Genomic DNA, 19,691 nt, shown 5'->3' on the forward strand with positions numbered 1-19,691 from the left:
AAACCGTTCAAATACCTGGTGCCATGTCAAGTCATAAAGTAATGACATGAACACGAAGAACACGTTACCCTTAGCATTCTACGTCTAGAATGACTCTCGAGATACCAATGGACACGGATGTCCAGAGATAGCTGGAGTAAGGGGTGAGGGTACGTATTAGGAAGTTCTTTAATTCGAACACCTAATCCCGCCCGCCTCGATAGCGGCCTCTTCTAATGATTAGGGAAGTTGTTTATATTTGATATGTCGTCGATGTACTGCATGCAATGCAACAAACATGGATTAATCCTAGCATATGGAATTACACTATGTCGGTTAACACGTATTTTAGCAAACAATTTAGTCGAAATAAATGTTAGATTCAATACATATGAATGCCATATAATTAAATCATACATAATAATAATTAACGATAAAAAAAAGTATGAATTACAATAATTAAAATTACAAGCTTTATTTGATCTACGTGAAGAGCACACTCAAAAACGAGATTTCGAAGAAGGAAATAAAGAAATTGAAATTAGAATTAAAATATGAAAATACATCAGATTAGAAGTGATAATACGAATAATAGTTGATTTAAACCGTAATTATTAGCTACGTCAAAGCGAGAAAGAGTGCAGGGGCAGAAACCCACCCAGAACAGCCGCAGCATCTGCCGCATCCTCTGGAAGAGGCGCAACACTTCATGTGTCTGTTGTCGAGTTAGGTTCTGGCTGTGAAGTCAGAATTGCAACACTGTTATTGTTCGTTGGTAGATTTAAGATGGATTATTGATATTAGACTCGAATTGAAGTGCTTAACCGATTATTTGTATCTAGGCAAGTCATAAAACGAATTAAAACGAGACATTACAGCGGTTTACATGATTATGCGATGAGCTCGTGTCGGAAATACAAAAAGGCGAAACTTGAGGTTAGATTAAGACGAAACTAGACAAATAAGATTCGGAAGAAAACTTTTGTATCAAATTGGGACTCCAGAACCTCGACATGAACAAGTCGAAACCTCGACGAATTGATTTGAATTAAAACGGCGAAAACCCGCAAGTATTGAATTACTCAGGATTAAGGATGAATTAAGCATTATTATTAAAAAAAGGGATTTGTTAAAATATGATTTATATACTACAACTAAAGAACGAAGGAAAATGAAAGAATAAGAAAAGAGGAAATTTTGCAGGAAGTCGAGGAAGAAGAAGAAGAGCAGGAGCAGCAAGCAACCTCTGGAAGAGGCGCAGCAAAGCTGTGATCTTTCCTTAAGTCGCAGCGGCTGCTACGTTTCTTCTCGACGTCCGACTTCTGTTGTTTTATAAATACGGTTTTAAAAGGTGGATTTTAAATCAGTTTTTGAACGTGCTCTTGATATAAATTTACATTAATGGATACAAAATAAAAGTATAGTAATAAAATGGGATTTTACACCCTCAGACTTACATGTTTGACAAAAGGAGATGGACTAAAATTATCGTTTAGTGATTGCTCGACTCGAATATGCATGGAAAGTGCCCTCGTTAGAGGATTTAATAGATTGATTAGGTTAATTAAAGGTGGAGTTGGTCAAATTGGTCAGTCTATGCAACATGTCTGGGACTCAGAATGATCTTAGCTTACGTGGTCGATTGATTAAGAACGTAGGCGTCGAATGGCATTAGAGTAGTCTAGAATGCAAAGAGAGAGAGAGAGAGAGAAGGGGCGAAAAATTCGCGTGCCAAATATGGAGGCCGAAGGCCTCTATTTATACTAAACGTATGGAAGAGTTTAGGAATGACACGGATATGGAAACAAATCTCGGAAATATTCTGAAAAATGCGAAAAGAGGACTGGAGAAGAGGCGCAGAAACCACTGCGATCTTTCGAAGAGGCGCAACAGTTGCTGCGTCATTTCCCCAGAGGTTTCCTCCTTGGCAAGAAAGATTTCCGCGTTTTATTATGGAATTTCGTTAGATCTATACTTCCTTATTCGATAAAACACAATATTACGGAAGATATTTTACTTAAAATATTAATTTTAATTAGGAATAAATATCTAGAGAATTCTAGAACATTCCGGAATATTCTGACTCGGCATTTAAACGGTTTTTAGAAAATGAAGAGGTTTTTGACCCGGACTCAAAATGAACTCTAATTACTGTAAAAACGTCCGTATCGGTGCATAGATGATGACCCAGGGGTTGACTCGAGTGTTTGAGCTATCACTTGACGATGAACTAATGGACTGTCAAAAATTGTTCCGCGTATCAAACATGCGGCCCAATCATCACTGGGTAGTTGGCGGGAGGTGTAGAAATGAGGTATTTATAGAGCCCCCACTTTGATCGAGGCTTGGACAAGCCGAAAGTCAAAGTATAGCCATCAGGTCAATGGAAGATTACAACCTGACGACTATGGCGATGCGAGGCGGCTCAAGGGGTCCGAACCAAGGTCCTATCGTCGGGAATATTTTAGAGTCTGTCGACTATCGGGGAGGGTTGTTTAAAGTCTATTAGACTACGTAAGGAAGCTCGCCAGCCATAAGAAGAAACCATACCTGAGACACCCCTGGGTGAAGGATTCGAAGGTACAAATACTCCTCGGAGAATTTTAACTTAACCTCCGTGTGAAAGAATCATATGATAAGTCAACAACGACGCATCCTTAGCACTGTTGAGGAGAAAATAATAGATCGACAACGACGCGTCCTTATTATCGCTGAGGAAAAAAGGTGTTTGATAGAAAACGGCGGGTCCTTGGCACCGTTGAGGAGAAAATCCACTCGGATTGTCGCAAGCGAATTTCCGATAAAAAGGAGAAGCCCATGAACTATATTTAGTGATCATGAATTCTTGCCGAGGAACAAAATGTCGTGGTTGTCTGCAGTCTGTTGAAGAGAAAATGCCGATTCGGATGAAGAGAAAGCCAAAAAAGAGCCATATGTTGAAGATAAGATGTCGGGGAAGAGAAGGCTATCATCGAGCAGGGAGCCTTGGGTGGTACGAGGCTAGAGGGAGATCAAGGAGAAGAAGATTTGGGCTAACCTCAGCCTGATTCGAGCCTTTCTTAATCGGTTCTGGGACACGACCTCGACTTTCCATATGCCTTTTGGAGAGATCAGGGTCACCTTGGAGGACTACGACATGATCTCGGGTCTACCGTGTGGAGAGGAGCCGTTGGGTTGGCCGTCGGCGGCCATGAGAGTAGACTCGGCCGAGGTGAGGCTGGTTGGCTGGAACCTGGTTGCGGGTGCGGCCCAGGTTCCTGGTTTGGTGCCGAGAACCTACGTTAGAGACTATTTCGGTGGTAGGGTTCCGGTGAGAGTGAGGATGGATAGACGCATGGTGCTTCCACGACCTTGTACTGCTGAGCAGCGGGTCGTTTGTGGTTGTGGTGGTTCTTGTCTTCGATTTACTTCGGAGACAAGGGGGATAGGCTATCGACGAAGCTTCTTCCGTTTCCTTTTGACTTGAGTAGCCTAGGTCGCTGGGACTAGGTTACTCCTAGTTTTGCGGTCCTCACGCGCTACCTTAGAGCATGGTTCATTCGGAGCTGATGGAGAAGGGGACTTCTCCTACCACTGCCGGTCCTAGACTCCTATTGGAGGTATGAACCGTTCCTGAAAATATGAAAGATCATTTTTGTTGAAAATGATTTGTAATCATTATTATTTTGCCTGCAGGCGTGGGTGTACTCTTACTTCCCTAGCTTTGCACCTGCGAGGGCGGCTGACGTACCGAGAGCGTACCCCAACGTGAGGGATTGGGTAGTGTGTCGTCAGAAGAGCCAGCGGTCATCTTACGATGTTTGTTGGAGGGGCGTGAATGTCCTGAGTTTAAACAGCGTAAGTGTCTTTGATCTTCATTTTATTTTCCCTTTATTTAGAGATGATCATAGGAATGACCCCTCGTTTTCTTGCTTTAGTGGGTGCCCCAGCCTTGGGAGAGCGACTCCGGGGCTCCAGCCTTTATGGCTGAGGTTCTCCGTCCCCGGAGTTCCAGTAGGCTGCTGTTGACGACACCTATGGAGTCTGTGTGCCACTTGGGTGAGCGTTTGACTCCGCAGTGCTCTCGTGACGCCTTTACGGTTCCCATCGACCCTCCACGTACCTGTTTAGGGAGCCTTCATAGGCGAAAGGATAGTTGACCTGGCTGACGTGAGTGGTGACGCCCTCCTTCTCCCTAGCGAGGAGTACGCTGGGTTTGTTCACCGGAGGCTGGCGTACTAGCCGATCATGGTAAGCCTAATTACCGTTTACTCGTATTTGATAAATGTGATAAATGATGAATGATTAGCAAATAATGAACCACTTGAGTTTTGTAGGAGATCGAGGTGGCGGGCGTCGAGCCCCCAGCTTTTCCAGAGATGTTAGAGTACATCGACTCGGCGGCCATGACGGTGATCTCGGAGATCCAGTCTTTCAGCGAGGCGGTGACCGACGCTGCCTTAGATGAGTGGCAGCACGTTGTGAGGAGGGTAAGCCCCCAGCTTTGGCTGTCTTTAGTATTTTATGCTTCTTTACATAGGAATGCATTTGTTTGAACCTTCTCTCTATTTGAATGAAGGTGGCACCGTCCAGGCATGTGGAGCTGTGGAGGATGGCTAACTGATTGCGAGCTACAACCATTGAGGCACTTACAGGTGGCTCGGGGCCGACAGGTATGAACCTTTTGTACCCGTCTTTATTTTTATATCTCCAATTTTGTGAAGTGAAGTATCACTTCATTTTCCTGTGTAGAGGGTGCGTGACCTGGAGCGCGAGCTGGCGCAGTCCCAGGAGGAGATGGCCCGTTTGCTGAGAGAGCTCGAGGCCAGAGATGCTGAGATCGCTGCCCTTGAGGCGATTGTGGCTGAGATGAGGGGTCGTCAGGACTAGTTTGTGCTGACTTATGTTTGTACATTTGTACATTTCGGATGTCATTTTGGGCAGGAGCCCGTATTTTGATGTATATTTTGCATTTTGGTCTTATATATGACGGCTTGTGTGCCTTTGTTGCTGGGTGTTTGTTGTATCTGCAGATTAGCTTTGAAAAACAGGTTTGGCATGTGACGGTTTGCGCCTTCATGCTGTCGAAATTCACGTAGGCAATCACAAGAAAAACATATAGCAAAAAGAATTAAGACGGCCTAAATTAGCGCAAAAAAAAGAGAAAATGAAAAAAGTGCCAGAAAATGGACAAAATGACGCGACCGGACGGTAGGAAATGCTACCCCCTAAAAAAAGAATTCAAAAGAAACGTCTAAGTGTGTCATAAACATTTTTGAAAAGAGGGAGTTAAATGATTTCCCGAAAAAAAAAAAATAAGAATGAGTAAGTTTGCGTATTTGGCAAAAATGTCGATTTTTCCTCGAAAAGCGAACCCGTAAAAGATTAGGAAACATAAATTTGGTAACTAATTGAAATTTTCGAATTAAGTCTCTATAGGAATAGGAAACTTTAACTAAAACAGATTACGAAAGATCGACGGCTGTCAAACGAGGAAAAGAGCATGGGGAAGAGGCGCAACATGAGCGATCCTTCAAAGAGACGCATCTCTTGCGTCTTCTCTCCAGCTAGTCGGTTCTCTGCAGATTTTAGGAAACGTCGAATAGTATAAATAGAGGCTTTGGTTGGGCTTCTATTCTCACAATTCTCCCTTCCTTGACTTTGTCTATTAGCACGAGCCCGTAGACTATAAGATCCGTGAAGTGGCGAAGGAGAACCAAAAGCACCTAACTGAGGAGGAAGAAGAGGCCGGATATCGGATTGTCCGTCCGTCGAAGAAACCAAAGAATGCTCCTGCCGAGAAGATGGTGGTGGATCGAAATGGGAAAGCTAGACCGCGAGAACGACCGTTAGTGATTAGGTCGGAAATAACGCAAGAGCGTCCCGCTCGTGGTCGAGACAAGAAATGTGACAAAGGCGACGAAGGCAAGGGGAAAATGGAAGAGTAACCTTAGTCATTTTTAATAGTATTATTTATTATTTGAGTTGTAATAAATGGCGAGGTTTTTAGAATTCTAGCCTAGCATTTTAATTTTCAGCATTTTTAATTTATATGTATTTGACGTATTACTATTATTTAAGGTGTAATGAATAAATGATTTATTAGTTAAGAAACTTTTATAAATTTTCTTTATTTATTCTTGTCGAATTTCAAATACAACATGCAAATGTCTTTCTATTTACATCTTGAAATGACGGGTTGTATTCTGTAAAGGATTGCCTACGTATTCATTAGAAAAAGTGAAATCAAACCCTGTAAGTAGTTTGAAAAAATGTAAAAGAATAAATGTTCGAAGCAAGAGCTTGTAATGAACTTAGAAAAAATAAGCTTGTGCTTTACTTACTCCTAAGGAAATGCATTTCAATTTATTTGATGATATGAGGATGTCAAAATGTCAAAACGTAAGAGCGAAATGTCATAAGCTTTATTAGCGGGCCAGGGGCCATTTTTATTTCTTGTCGCAAGAGCGGCACGTGTGTCATGTGAGGCGCGTTTTATCCAATTCTAAGGGTAGTACTGTTTCAATTGGTCTAGGTTAGTCGTGTTAGGTTCATATACCTATTATTAGACTTTTCTAATGGTGAACTAATTAACATATTAATATAAGTTCATAAAGATCTAGTGCATGCATAATTAAATAAGATATAAAATAAGAAAACAATGGTTCTTATATTGTTGTTGGTTCGAAAATTAGGGCACAAATAAGGACACCTTCCTTATTTGTTCTTGAGCTTAAAAGTATGGATGATCCTCCAACCTCAAATATAGAGATACTCCTTAACAATTGCACCCAAGACTATTTCCCTTAAAACTAATATATATAAATTAACTAGATTTATATATTAGTATCCTTAAATGATTCTAATAATATGTATTACTACACTAGTACTGATATTTATGATAATATTAGAATAACGATGAACAATTTTTTAGAGTTTCTAAAACTATTTTAGAGAGACGATGGAGGAGAATTGGAATGATAGGATAAATTGTATGAATGGAAAATAGAGAACCAATTCTCTATGTATGAAGGGGGAAGCCGGTTTTGGGGTTGGTGGAAGGCCAATGCATGGCCGTCTCCCTTTTGCTTTTGTTCTTCACAAGAATTATAGATGCAAGGCTACTTCAAATAGGTTATGATTGTGTTTTATTAATCAATTAAATAAAACACCCATTAACTTATAAACCCTCCATTTTTTCGGTTATTAGGATAAAATGGACTTCCATTTTATTTTGTCAATTTGTCATTTGTCACACAATATGTCACATGTAGTATGAAACATGTTATTAATTAATTTAATGCATATTTATCAAATAAATATCATTATATACATTAATTAAATTATATATAACAAATTGTCTAGTAATTCTTGATCACATAAATAAAATGGGTCATATAATCATAATTCACAACATTTTGCAATTATAATTAATGAATCACTCTTAATTTAATCGTTTCACAAACAATAACGAATTTTAGCAATAAAATCTTTTAATTTCTAAAATAAATCTTATTTAATCAAATTACAATAAGATATAAATATTCTCACTCACAAAATAAATTGTTTAAATTTAAGGAATTGATTAACTTGTATCAACATACAATTAATCAACTTATCTATTAAGGGAATTGTCCTATAGGTGTGACCTTAAGGGATCAACTGTTCACCACCGTCAAACGACAGCAATGTCAAACTCTAGTTAGCCAATCATTACTGATTAATGTTGATCAGTTGACTATATAAATGAATCATCCCTTACGTTTTCTTAATTTGAGATTTAAACATGTGATCGCACTATCGTTGAGGACACATACTCCAACAATCTCCCACTTGTCCGAGACAAGTGTGCTTCACCAATTCTCTTGTCCTATTACAACCTCCCACTCAATGCAAGGTGTCTTGTAGGTCGTACTTGCATTTGATCATATCTTGAGTGGTTTCCTCGATCTGGAGAGTATCTGTCTGACCGGAATTATCTACAGTAGATACCTTCCGAGCGTGGCCACGCATTTTCAGTTCACTACTCCTCAAGTGGCCCTGAGATTTCAAACAACCCTGACAAGGGGGTGGACAATTCTTATCGCACTATTGCCTTCGTATAGTCACAGTTCATCATGACCCAAAATATACTCATTTGACTTCAGTTACGACTTACGACAGTCGTAGAGTATAAATCAAAGCCAATCAGAAACTTGTGCCAACTTGGGCGAATAGTCTCTAGTCAAAAGAATTGACTCATAAGAATACTATAGTAGCTCTTGCCACGACTAGGCTTTATGAATTTCCAGAACTCTATAAGCGGTCACTGCCCGACAGAGTGTCCCAAACAGTCTGTCTATGTGATCGACTAGTCATCCCATATGACCCTATGGCACTTGAACTTGCCATCAATCGCATCACACTCTAGTTACTTCGAGACGTGACCTCCTATAAGTAACCAGGGGCGCATACTATGTCAATCCAGTTCACTTCAATGGGGTTCAATATTCTCTCAACAACCCATTTGGATATAACAAAGTAATGGATGAGTTTAAAAAAACTCGAACGATAAATGTGATTATCATATATGAATAGTCAACACTTATTACTACTTCATATCTTATAATCTATAGTGTACATTCTACACTAGTTAAGTTGCAATATAGCTTGGTAAGTGGATATACCATGTATCCATACAGTCCAACTTTATGAATTGCCATTTCCTTCTATTTAATGTGATTTCTAATGACATGAATTTATCTAAGTATATGTCTAGTCTTCTTACTAGACTTGGGCTCTTATACTTGGAAGATGCTCCCACTGTTATCATATAACTTGTGATAAAGTCTATGGTAGAGGGATCTACTCTTAGTCCCTATGTTGACCATCTTATCACAATGTACTCAGATTCTATTTATAGAACTTGCAATGATTGAAACTAAAACATTTTCTTTTTTTTGGTAACATGTGAGCATTTGTATTTCATATATCAAAAAATATTACAATATCGTCCAATTTCAACTTTCATCATAAAGACTAAGTACAAAAACTACAACGTATGTGTAATCTACTTAGCCAAGCACAATCATTAGCCTTCACCACAGTAGACATTTTGCACACCAGTCTGTTATGAACTTGCTGTGAGATTCTGGACACCAAAATTTCAGGTCTGCTAAGCTGAAGAGTTAGCCTGCAAACATTTCTCTCATTCCAAATCATATAGAACGTAACCAATCTTGCCATTCTGCAAGTCTTCTTTCTTAGCTTCGAGTAGAATTGAGTAGAACCAGTGAAGCAAATATGAAACCTTTCCTCAACACCTGCAATGATCCTAGCACTATAACCACACTCAGCAAAAAGATGGTCATGCGTTTCCTTTCCCACTTCACATAGAACACATTTATCAGATAAGCATATACCCATCCTGTGAAGTTTACCTCAGGTATTAAGAGCCTTTTTCTGAATCAACCAAGCAATAAAAGAATGCTTGGGTAGTAACCAATTATCCCACACATCCTTATACCATAGGACAGAGGGGTGTGAACCCTGCATCCAATGGTAACCTGAACTGACAGTGTAACCACCAGGAGAGGCTATCCAGGTATTACCTTGATAACCACCCTCAAGAATACCTCTAACTCTACAAATATTCCTCCAATTCCAGTTGGAATCAGGAGGAGGCTGATAATGCACCCAATCTGTCCCTTTCATATAGACATGGTCTATCCAAAGCACCCACAATCTATCTGCTTTTGTATACAACCAATGAACAAGCTTACCCACACTTGCTACATTCCACACCCCTGCATTCTGAATACCCAGACCACCCTCCTTCTTACTGAAGCAAATATCATGCCAAGACACCAAGGGAGTTCTGTTATAGTCTGACTCACCACACCACAGAAAGTTCCTACAAATTGCCTCTATTCTTTTGATGACTCCCTTAGGAATCAGAAAAATAGAAGCCCAATAATTATGAAGGGTATTGAAAACAGAATTGATTAGCACAAGTCTACCAGCATAGCTTCGCTTCCTTGCCCCAATCCCTCTGACTTTAGAAACAATCTTCTCAATTAACACATTACAATCAGCTTTATTCAATCTACCAGGTTAGATAGGTATACGCAAATATTTAAAAGGAAGCTTCCCTTCCTGGTAGCCACAAATCTGTATAATGTCAGTCTTCAAACTATCAGTGACTCCACAAAACACTACCTCAGATTTAGAAGCATTAACTGTAAGTCCTGATGCAGCAGAAAAAGTAGCCAGAACTCTGAGTATAAGCATAATGGACTGCACATCCCCCTTACTAAACATTAGGAGGTCATCAGCAAAGAGCAAGTGAGTAAGTTTCAGACTCTTACAAAGAGGGTGATACCTGAAATACCATTTCCTTGTTACAAACTCCATAATCCTTGACAGATATTCCATACAAAGGCAAAAAAGAAGAGGTGAAATAGGGTCACCCTGTCTAAGGCCCCTTCTACCTTTGAAATAACCAAACTGTGCCCCATTGAGATTAAGAGTAAAAGAAGAAGTAGTTACACAAGTCATAATCATCTGTCTGAACTTCTCAGGGAACATAAGAGCACCAAGCATTTGATCTACAAAACCCCACTCAATAGAATCATAATCTTTTTGTAAATCAAGCTTAAATATGCATCTAGGAGAGGCATTTCCCCTATGGTAAAGCCTAACTAAGTCCTAGCAAATCAATATATTTTCTAGAATGCTCCTGCCTTTAACAAAAGCTCCCTGATTTTTGCTTATTATATCAGGTAAAACAAGAGCCAGCCTATTGCAATGAATTTTGGAGATAGCTTTGTAAAGAACATTACAGCAGGAAATTGGCCTGAAATGCTTGACACTGGTAGGCCTGTCCAGTTTAGGAATTAAGGTAATTATAGTAGCATTCAGCTGAGTTAATAACTTCCCAGTATCAAAGAAATTGATTACTGCTGCACTCACATCAGTCCTTATCACATCCTAAGCATCCCTGAAAAACTGGCTGGTATAGCCATCAGGACCAGGTGACTTATTTTTAGGAATGCTAAAAATGCTATTCTTAACCTCTTCACTAGTAACAGGCTAATTTAAAATGTCCCAATGATCTGCAGTACAACAAGTACCCTTCATGACTACATTCACATTAACCTCAGTGGTAGAATTACTTGACCCAAGTAATCCTTAATAATACTCTAAGAAAGCCTGTTGAATAGAATCCCCATCAGTGCACAAATTCCCTTCCTGATCCTCAATTTGAAAAACTTTGTTGAGCATCATTCTTTTCTTAATGACATGATGAAAATAAGAAGTGTTAAGATCACCTTCTAAGGACCACTGCACCTTAGCTTTTTGAATCAGAAAACTGTCCCTGGCAGATACTAAATCTCTCAGTTCATGAGCCATAGCAGCTTCTTGCTGAATTAGATCAGCATCCCCAGGATTATCAACTAAAGCCTTGTGGATATGTTCCAAAGCCAGACTAGCCCAAGCCATAGCAACAGAGTCTTTAAAGCTAGGAGCAAGCCCCCACATATTGAAATATTTGAAAGTCTTTTTCCCTCCAATATCAGCATTCCTGTCCACAATGGTGCAGGGACATGATCAAACAAGCCCTCAGGGTGAAAGTGAGCAAGGCTAGTGGCATAACCATCTAGCCACTCCTGATTTCGCATAGCCCTATCCAGTCTACTGTAAACCCTATCAGTTGATTCCTGTTTGTTAGACCAGGTAAACATGGAACCAGTGGTAGGGATATCCTCCATACCACAAATAGACACACAGTCTTGGAAATACTCCATTTCAGCATCAGTAGTATTTCCTCCTAACCTCTCAATAGGAGACAGAACAGTGTTGAAATCCCCAAGCCAAAGCAAAGGTGTACAACAAGTAGCAGAAATTTCTTTGAGAGTATTCCATAATTCAATTCTCTCATGCAATCCATTAAAAGCATAAATCATAGTAAGCTGGAAGTTCTTATCATCAACTCTAGAATGAACCAACATATGAATATGTTGAGCACTATAAGATAAAAACTGAATATCAAAAAGATCAGGCTTCCATAAAACCCAAATTCTACTCCCCTTATGCCAACTGTAGTTAGTGGAGACACTCCAACCATCACAGATAGAGCTATTCCTATTCAACAAAATGCTAGGCTTCAGTTTAGTTTCAAGCAAACCAAAAAGACCTACCCCGTTATTGTGCAAGAATGATCTCACCACTCTCTGCTTATTCAGGTCATTTAGACCCCTAACATTTCAGAATCCTAAGCTATGCATTGATATTAGGATCTGGGGGGTCTTTACCACTCTCAACAGCCTGCTCTTGTGGGACAACATTACGATTTAGAGCATCCATAAATGTGTAGTTGGTAAACTTTCCTGACAACCTCACCCCCACCATACCCTCTTGTCTATTAAGCCTAATGATTTGCTTGACAGGAGTTCACTTAATGACAGGAGTAGGCCTACTGGTAGAAAGTGGAGGGAAATTATCAGGGTGTAAGGTAGGAGGAGTGACCACTTCCTTGGACTGAATTGGTGGTTGTGTCACTGCCCTCCATACTTTCTTCTGGGAGGGCTTACCAGGAACCTTAGGACCTTGAGTGTTATCTTTCCTCCTCCTAGGCTTCCTGCACTGAGCAGCATCATGCCCAATCCCTGTACAGCTTATACAAGAAATAGGCCTCCATTCATACTCTATGGTAACATAAACCACATGCCCATTTTCATCTAAGAATTTGACTTTCTCAGTGAGTTTTTGATCCATAGGTAATTCAATCATCACCCTAGCAAAACTCAGACGAACCTTGTCATGTGTCTCAATATCCATCTTAACATATTTTCCTACCAAGTTAGCAATTTGAGGCAAACACTTTCCCCAAAATTTCAGGGGGATTCCATATAGGTTCACCCAAACGAGAACTACAGCAACCTTCTCTTTAACCAAATCCATATCCTTAACCCAGGGTTTGACAATAACTGGTTTATTATCAAATCGATAATAGTCTGACTTCAATAAATCATCTTTCCCCCCAGGTTTAGTAAATCTCACAACAAAAACTCCATTATCCAAAAAAGAAACACGATCTATTCCAAAACAATCCCACATCTTATACACATAATCCTCAACAAGATCCCGAGGAGGATTTGCACCCAAAATGTAACAAATAACAGAGTTAGACCAAAAATCTACCTCTGTTTTGATATCGTCATGTGTAAACTGCAGCAAATCAGTGAGTTCCTCCTCTTCATCGATAGTCTCCCAAATAGGTATATCCTTTCCACCCTTCCGCAACGTCCAGCCGTCGTTTTCTACCGGTTCTCCTTCACTAAGATCCAACACAGGGATGCCCTGAATGGCGTTGATAGACTTCGTTTTGCCTGTATCAGACGAAGAAGGACCCAAGTCACCACCTTTAGGGACATGTTTAGTAGATGAGCCCACGACAGAAGCTTTGGAAGATTGTAAAGCAGATTTCGTTGTTGAATTTAATGGCGAAAAACGGTTTGACATGGGTTTCAGAGCCGTCATCGTGGTAATAGATTTTATTAGGGTTTAAGAATTTAGAGCTTTCCTCTCTCTAGCTTTCTCTCTCATTTTCAATTAACTAAAACATTTTCTTAGTCACTAACTCCTAAGTCAATAAAATCAGCCTAGGATTTCAATAAATCCTTATAGGTTTGGAAACTAGAGTTTGTGCAACCCTTCAACACACAACTTAGTATATCATCCAAACATAAGAACGAAGCCCCAATCCTCCTCAATAATCTTAAAGGATGTTCTTTACACTACGCCAAATTTGGCAATCAATAAGGAGCGTATCACAACGGTTTAATGCATTTAATAACGACACTTAGATTACCGTTTTCCAAATATTGGCGGAAACCTAGACCCCGCTAATAGGAATAACGGTTTCCCTCGAAAACCGTTGTTATTATAATTTTACAATGGCTTCTTAACAAACCGTTGTCAAAAACTTTTAACGGTTTCCAAAAACTCGTTATAGAATCACTCTTATCAACGGTTGTTAGAAAACCTTTACCAGTTTAAGATATCGGCATTTCGAAAACCGTTACTAAATTAACACCAGCAACGGTTTTTTTTACCCGTTGTTATGTTATAGCTACGGATTTTTTGTAACCGTTATTATTTTCTATTATGAGATAACGGTTTTTTAATTCAACCGTTGTCAGTATTTGATTAGATTTTTCAATTTGATTACTGCATTTAAAACTGAACTTTAATATATATTCAATTTGACCACTAATATTCAATTTGACCAAAATAATTCTATAAATATGTCTTCATAATGTTTTAGGTCAAATTCTAAATTATCAAACATTTACTCTTTAATTTCTTTCTAAATTTCTCTCTAAAAAAATATGGCTGGTGTATCGGAGCTACAATCACATTCTCGTTACGCACAGCCTTTTACTTGCATTCTCCATAATCTCCCGGTTTATTATGGTGTGAATGGAAAGGGTTTAAACCCTAATTTTGGGTGGTTGACGCAAATGCTTCATAACTCCGGTTTCACCGCGGTTAAAAAAGTGTACCCTGTGTCTACAAACAAGCAAGGTTTTGTAGGCTTCGCTTTTATCGTGTTTGACGAAGCCAACTGCCATGATAGTTTTCGCCAGGCATGAAAATTAGGGGCTCGATTTGCGGGGGAAGATGCGGGGAAAGAGGACTTCTATTCGGATGATAAACAACAAGGCCCTTATCTATGGGTTGCGACCCATCTTGATCATCATCTGCTAAAACATTGCAGGAAGCATCACATTCTTGCCGCCGTGCCTATGTCATGGGAGAGAGAGAGGCCATTCCACCTGCGCTTCCCGGTGATAATGAAGGGCCGATCTACGAGTTGCTCTATAACGAAATTCATAGTGAGTATCCTAATACTTCATCAGATTCTAATAATTAAGTCTTTAATTATTATCGGGCATTGTAAGTTGTATTTGGATTATGGTGGTGGTTTGAATTAAAGTTTAATTATTTATGTTTTTTGTTACGTTTTTTATTACCCCATCCTCTGGAATTCAGAGACAATATCACCAGAAAAATATCAAACTTTTATTATAATGACTTAGGTTTTTAGGAGTACATTAAAATATCAAGCTAAAGAAAAAAAATCGCGTAAAACAAACGTTGACAAACGTGAAAAAGCAAATGTGTAGTGTGGAGTTGAATGGAGGGAGTATGTTTGTTTTTACCCCATCCTCTGGAATTCAGAAACAATATCACCATATATGTCTCTTTCACTTTCAGCCCAATCCACACAGTCGATTTCCCATTGCAACGACACTGTCCCCTGCTCGGCAATGCGACTTTGGCGGTGCAGAATCGGAAGAGTAGTAGGAGACTGTCAAATTCATTCGCAACCCATAAATATGAGCCTACCCGCTGTTCATCCTGATCAAACCAGAGTCTCCAAGAGTCATTGTTATAGAATGCCCGCTCAAGTTTGCGAGCCTGACGAAAGCATTCCCGCTCCTCACCCCCCCTAAACTCGATGAGGGCGCACCGCCCGAAGCCATGATGCGCATCATTGTCCGGGTAGATAGTTTGAACCAAATTCAATCCGGCTAACCGAATCAAACCTATTAACCAGTGAAGGCTGTACGAGAGTATAGCCTTTCCATGCCCGTCCTCTATATACGGGAGATTGTGAATGATGCACGTAAAGGGTTTAGCGTACATAAATCTACTTGGGGGTCCTACAAGAGGTTCATATGATGCTTCATCATCATCAGCGGATGAATAATATGAACCACTATAAGTTGATGAACTTGACGACATAATTGATGTGGAAAATTAATGGAGGAATTAACAAGTTAAGAATTGGAAAGTGCAAACGGTACAAGTTAAGATTGTGAAAATTATAATTCTACTTATAATGAGTTTGGGTTGTATTGGAAACGGTACAAGTTAAATAAGAATTGGTCAACTCTACCGTGTTAAACATATTAACTTACAACGGTTATCAAAAAACCGTTGTCCAATGAGTAAAAACACAACGGTTATCAAAAAACCATTGTCCAATTAGTGGCAACAAAACGATTATCAAAAAACCGTTGTCCAATGACTAAAATACACAATGGTATTGATTTGACTAATGCATGCCTAGTAATTTTTACTTTTTCTTATTCAAAGTTGCAGTATTGCGTGTTTTACCATATGTATAACACAAAATGATAACGGTTCTTTGTTAAGCCGTTATCATATTACATATATCAACAACTCATGTTAGGGTGTTTGATTAATGTACTAATTAGTTAGCTGTTTGTTTTTCTGGGTTTTTTATTTTTTATTGTGTTTCCTTTTTTCCCCTTGTTGTACTATTTTGTTTTTTTACGCCATTGTATAATATGCTCGTTTTAATATATTGTTCTACTCTTTATTACATGCAAATGCTTATTAACATAGATTTTAAATAACTTGCGAACAGACAAATGAATGAAACAATAACATATAATATAATGACTACGGTAGTGCATAAAAACCGTGTTAGATCACAAACACCTCTAAAAATAAATGTAAATTGAAAGATATTAATAAGATAATTACAACGGTTCTTATAAGAACCGTGTTAAATTATGCAAATGCTGAATAACATTATTTTAAATAACCTTATTTCTTTCTTTATTTCTTCATTTCTTTCTCTCTCTCTCTCTCTCTCTCTCTCTCTTTCTCTCTCTCTCTCTCTCTCTCTCTCTCTCTCTCTCTCTCTCTCTCTCTCTCTCTCTTCTCTCTCTCTCTCTCTCTCTCTCTCTCTCTCTCTCTCTCTCTCTCTCTCTCTCTCTCTCTCTCTCTCTCTCTCTCTCTCTCTCTCTCTCTCTCTCTCTCTCTCTCTCTCTCTCTCTCTCTCTCTCTCTTATTACTCAAATTATGTCAACTGGTAGCTCTTCTTCTTCCTTTATTTCAATAGGGGCATGTAATTGCTCAGTTCCGGCAGCATTGCGGACTTCTTGGACTTTGCAAAATCCGGGAAGAAATTTTCTTACTTGCAAATTCTATAATTCCAAGACTAAAATGCATGGATGCAATTACTTCAAGTGGGTTGATGAAGCAATGACTGAGTAGTAGAGGAAGGTTATAAACAGGTTAGTGAATGAGAAAAAGAGCATGGATATCGAGATTACTCAAGTGAGAAGTATACTATATCAATATGAAGAATCGAAGCGGGGAATTGACAGTGAAATATTGAAGGCAAAAGAAGAATGTAAGAAGTTAACCGTGGATATCGTAGAACTCAAAAATAATGAGGCATGGCTTAAGTTAATTGTCAAATTTCTTCTTCTAATTGTTATTTACCTAGTTTATTATGTATGGTGGTAGTTTGTACTCTTTATATGTAAACTTGTAATCCTTTAAATTAATGGAAATAAGCAAGATTTTCTAAGAAACATATTGTAATTAGATGGCATATACCAAATGATGCTTTATTTCTTGGCGGTAAAATCAAACACAATGAAATATAAAATAAAACGGTTATACCCAAACCGTTGTTCAGGACGTATACAGTTATAACGGTTCAGGCCGTTGTTATGTATATAAAAATGATGCTTTATTTCTTGGCGGGAAAATCAAACAACATGGAAATATTACAGACAACGGTTATTTCTAACCCGTTGTAGATAGTGCTTGTCAATTACGGTTTCACACAAAACCGTTGTCTGTTTGGGAACAAAATACAACGGTTTTTCTTATACCGCGTTTATTACTTTCCAATAAACAAGGTCTTGTAAGTGTTGTATTATTAACACATATATACTCTGAGCTTCCCCTCCCCCACATAATATCCTCAAACATTGAGCTTCTCCTCAACCACCAGCCTACCCCATCGCCGTCACACTCATCGTCATCATCGCCATTGCCGCCGCCAGATCAATCCGGATTCTCCACTTTAAAGAAGTAATAAACCCTCTTCTCGGTAGATTTGTATGTTTTTATAAGTATGCATTGCTATTATTTATTTATTAATTTCTGCTTTAGATATGGTCCAAAAGCCGAAACGAAATGATGGAAATGCGTCAGGCGACGACTCAGGTGATGAGAATAATTTACAACACACTGCGGGTCGAATGCGCCACATGGTTTCCCTAGAAGCAATAAATTCAAAGATACCTAATCCTTTACAATGGGATAAAGATACTGGGCTGCCATATGGTGAGTATGCCGGGTATTTTGAGAGTTGGATTGGTTGTTGTGTAAGACAGTATGTGCCTCTCGGTACGCCGCGTATCAGTGAACTGAGTAAAATACGGAACACCATGCTAATAAACAGAATAAAGGTATGTATATACAATAATAAATATTTTTGCTGAAATTAAGTTACTACTTGATATGTGTATTAGCCGAAAAACTTGTACCAATTATGCTCATCTTATATGCAGTTAGCTTACGTTGTCCCCAAAAAGTATGATAAGTACCTAAAAAAAAGACAGGGGAAGCCTCACTTCTTGGAAGTTAAAGATTGCTGAGAAGCACTTGTTCAACAAGGTAACCGGGGAGATGAACAAGAACCCACCAACAAAGAAGTATCCGTATGCCAGTCAAGACCATTGGGATAGCTATATCGCTTATAGGCAGTCTGACAAGTTTAAGGTAACTTAATAATAATAAGTAAAGAAGTACACTTAGTTTAGTGTTTGGTCATGCTTACGTTTCTTGATACAATTTATTTTATGAAGGCTATGAGTGAGAGGAACAAGGCGGACATTTCAAAGAAAAAGACCGTCTTTTACGGCTCCCGAAGTGGTTATAGATTGATTAAGAAGAAACTTTTAAGTACATGATTCTTATAGTATTAGACTATTAGGTGATGAATGTTATATATGTTCATAGTAATCATACATATTTTGAGAGGATATCAATTTGATGAATGAATTGTAGGCAAAGCTTGGAAAATTCAGTCGTCACGATGCTTGGGTGGAAGGTCACACTCCTAAGAATGGAAAGACGGAAACTGAATATGATAAGGACATCAAAGAGAAAATTGTAAGTTTGAATAAATATGTCACTCCTACCACTAGTAGTCGCAGTTATATAATGTGAGTTACTTAATGATTTTATGTGTATGTAGAGGATCTATGAGAAGGAGGTACAAGAAGGAAAATGGAAGCCTGAAGGACGTGATGGCATTTTTGCTAGGGCAATCAGCAAAGTAGAGCATCCAGGTCGTGTGAGATGGGTATCGACACATGTTGGTATCACTAATTATTTTGGGAAAACTACTCGAAGTGGTGATGATTCCAAGAAGGTAATCTATAAATATTGTATTTGAACCAACATAATTTATAACTATATATGCTGACATTAATTTCTACTGCACAGCTACATAAAATAGCCAGGTTGATGATGAGAATTTTGGAAACTGGGGAAAAGCCATCAGAAAAAGAGTTGGATATGGTTCAAGAAGTCATAAATGAAGCAGAGGAGGAGGAAAAGGAGGAGGAGGAGGAGGAGGAGGAGGAGGAGGAGGAGGAGGAGGAGAAGGAGGGAGGATGATGAGGAGGAAAAAGAGGTAATAATATTTATGTCTTATATATATACAATGTGTTATATGATTTGGAAAATCAGTACGTGTTATATGGACAAGTGTCAATGTACAGAAGGAAGCCGAGGAGGACATGGCAAGGGAGATGGAAATGGCAAAGGAGACTCGGGTGGGAGCCGAGGATCGATATCAGGCAGTTGAAGAGGAGGAAGAAGCCAAGAAGGTCGTGACACAGGAATAG

The 19,691-nt window shown here is 39.0% G+C and overlaps 1 protein-coding gene across 1 annotated transcript; it reads right to left on the reverse strand.

The window, feature by feature from the left end:
• Positions 1-8,976: 8,976 nt before the first annotated feature.
• LOC141651462 (uncharacterized) lies at positions 8,977-12,348 on the reverse strand. Its single transcript, XM_074459175.1, has 8 exons — positions 12,252-12,348; positions 11,605-12,133; positions 11,138-11,521; positions 10,680-10,816; positions 10,156-10,544; positions 9,464-10,005; positions 9,248-9,364; positions 8,977-9,130 (listed from the first exon to the last, which is right to left on the reverse strand). The coding sequence occupies exons 1-8, from the start codon at positions 12,346-12,348 to the stop codon at positions 8,977-8,979; spliced, it is 2,349 nt and encodes a 782-aa protein (XP_074315276.1).
• Positions 12,349-19,691: the final 7,343 nt, after the last annotated feature.

The sequence above is a fragment of the Silene latifolia genome, chromosome 4 (assembly GCF_048544455.1).
Source record: "Silene latifolia isolate original U9 population chromosome 4, ASM4854445v1, whole genome shotgun sequence".
NCBI lineage: Eukaryota > Viridiplantae > Streptophyta > Magnoliopsida > Caryophyllales > Caryophyllaceae > Silene > Silene latifolia.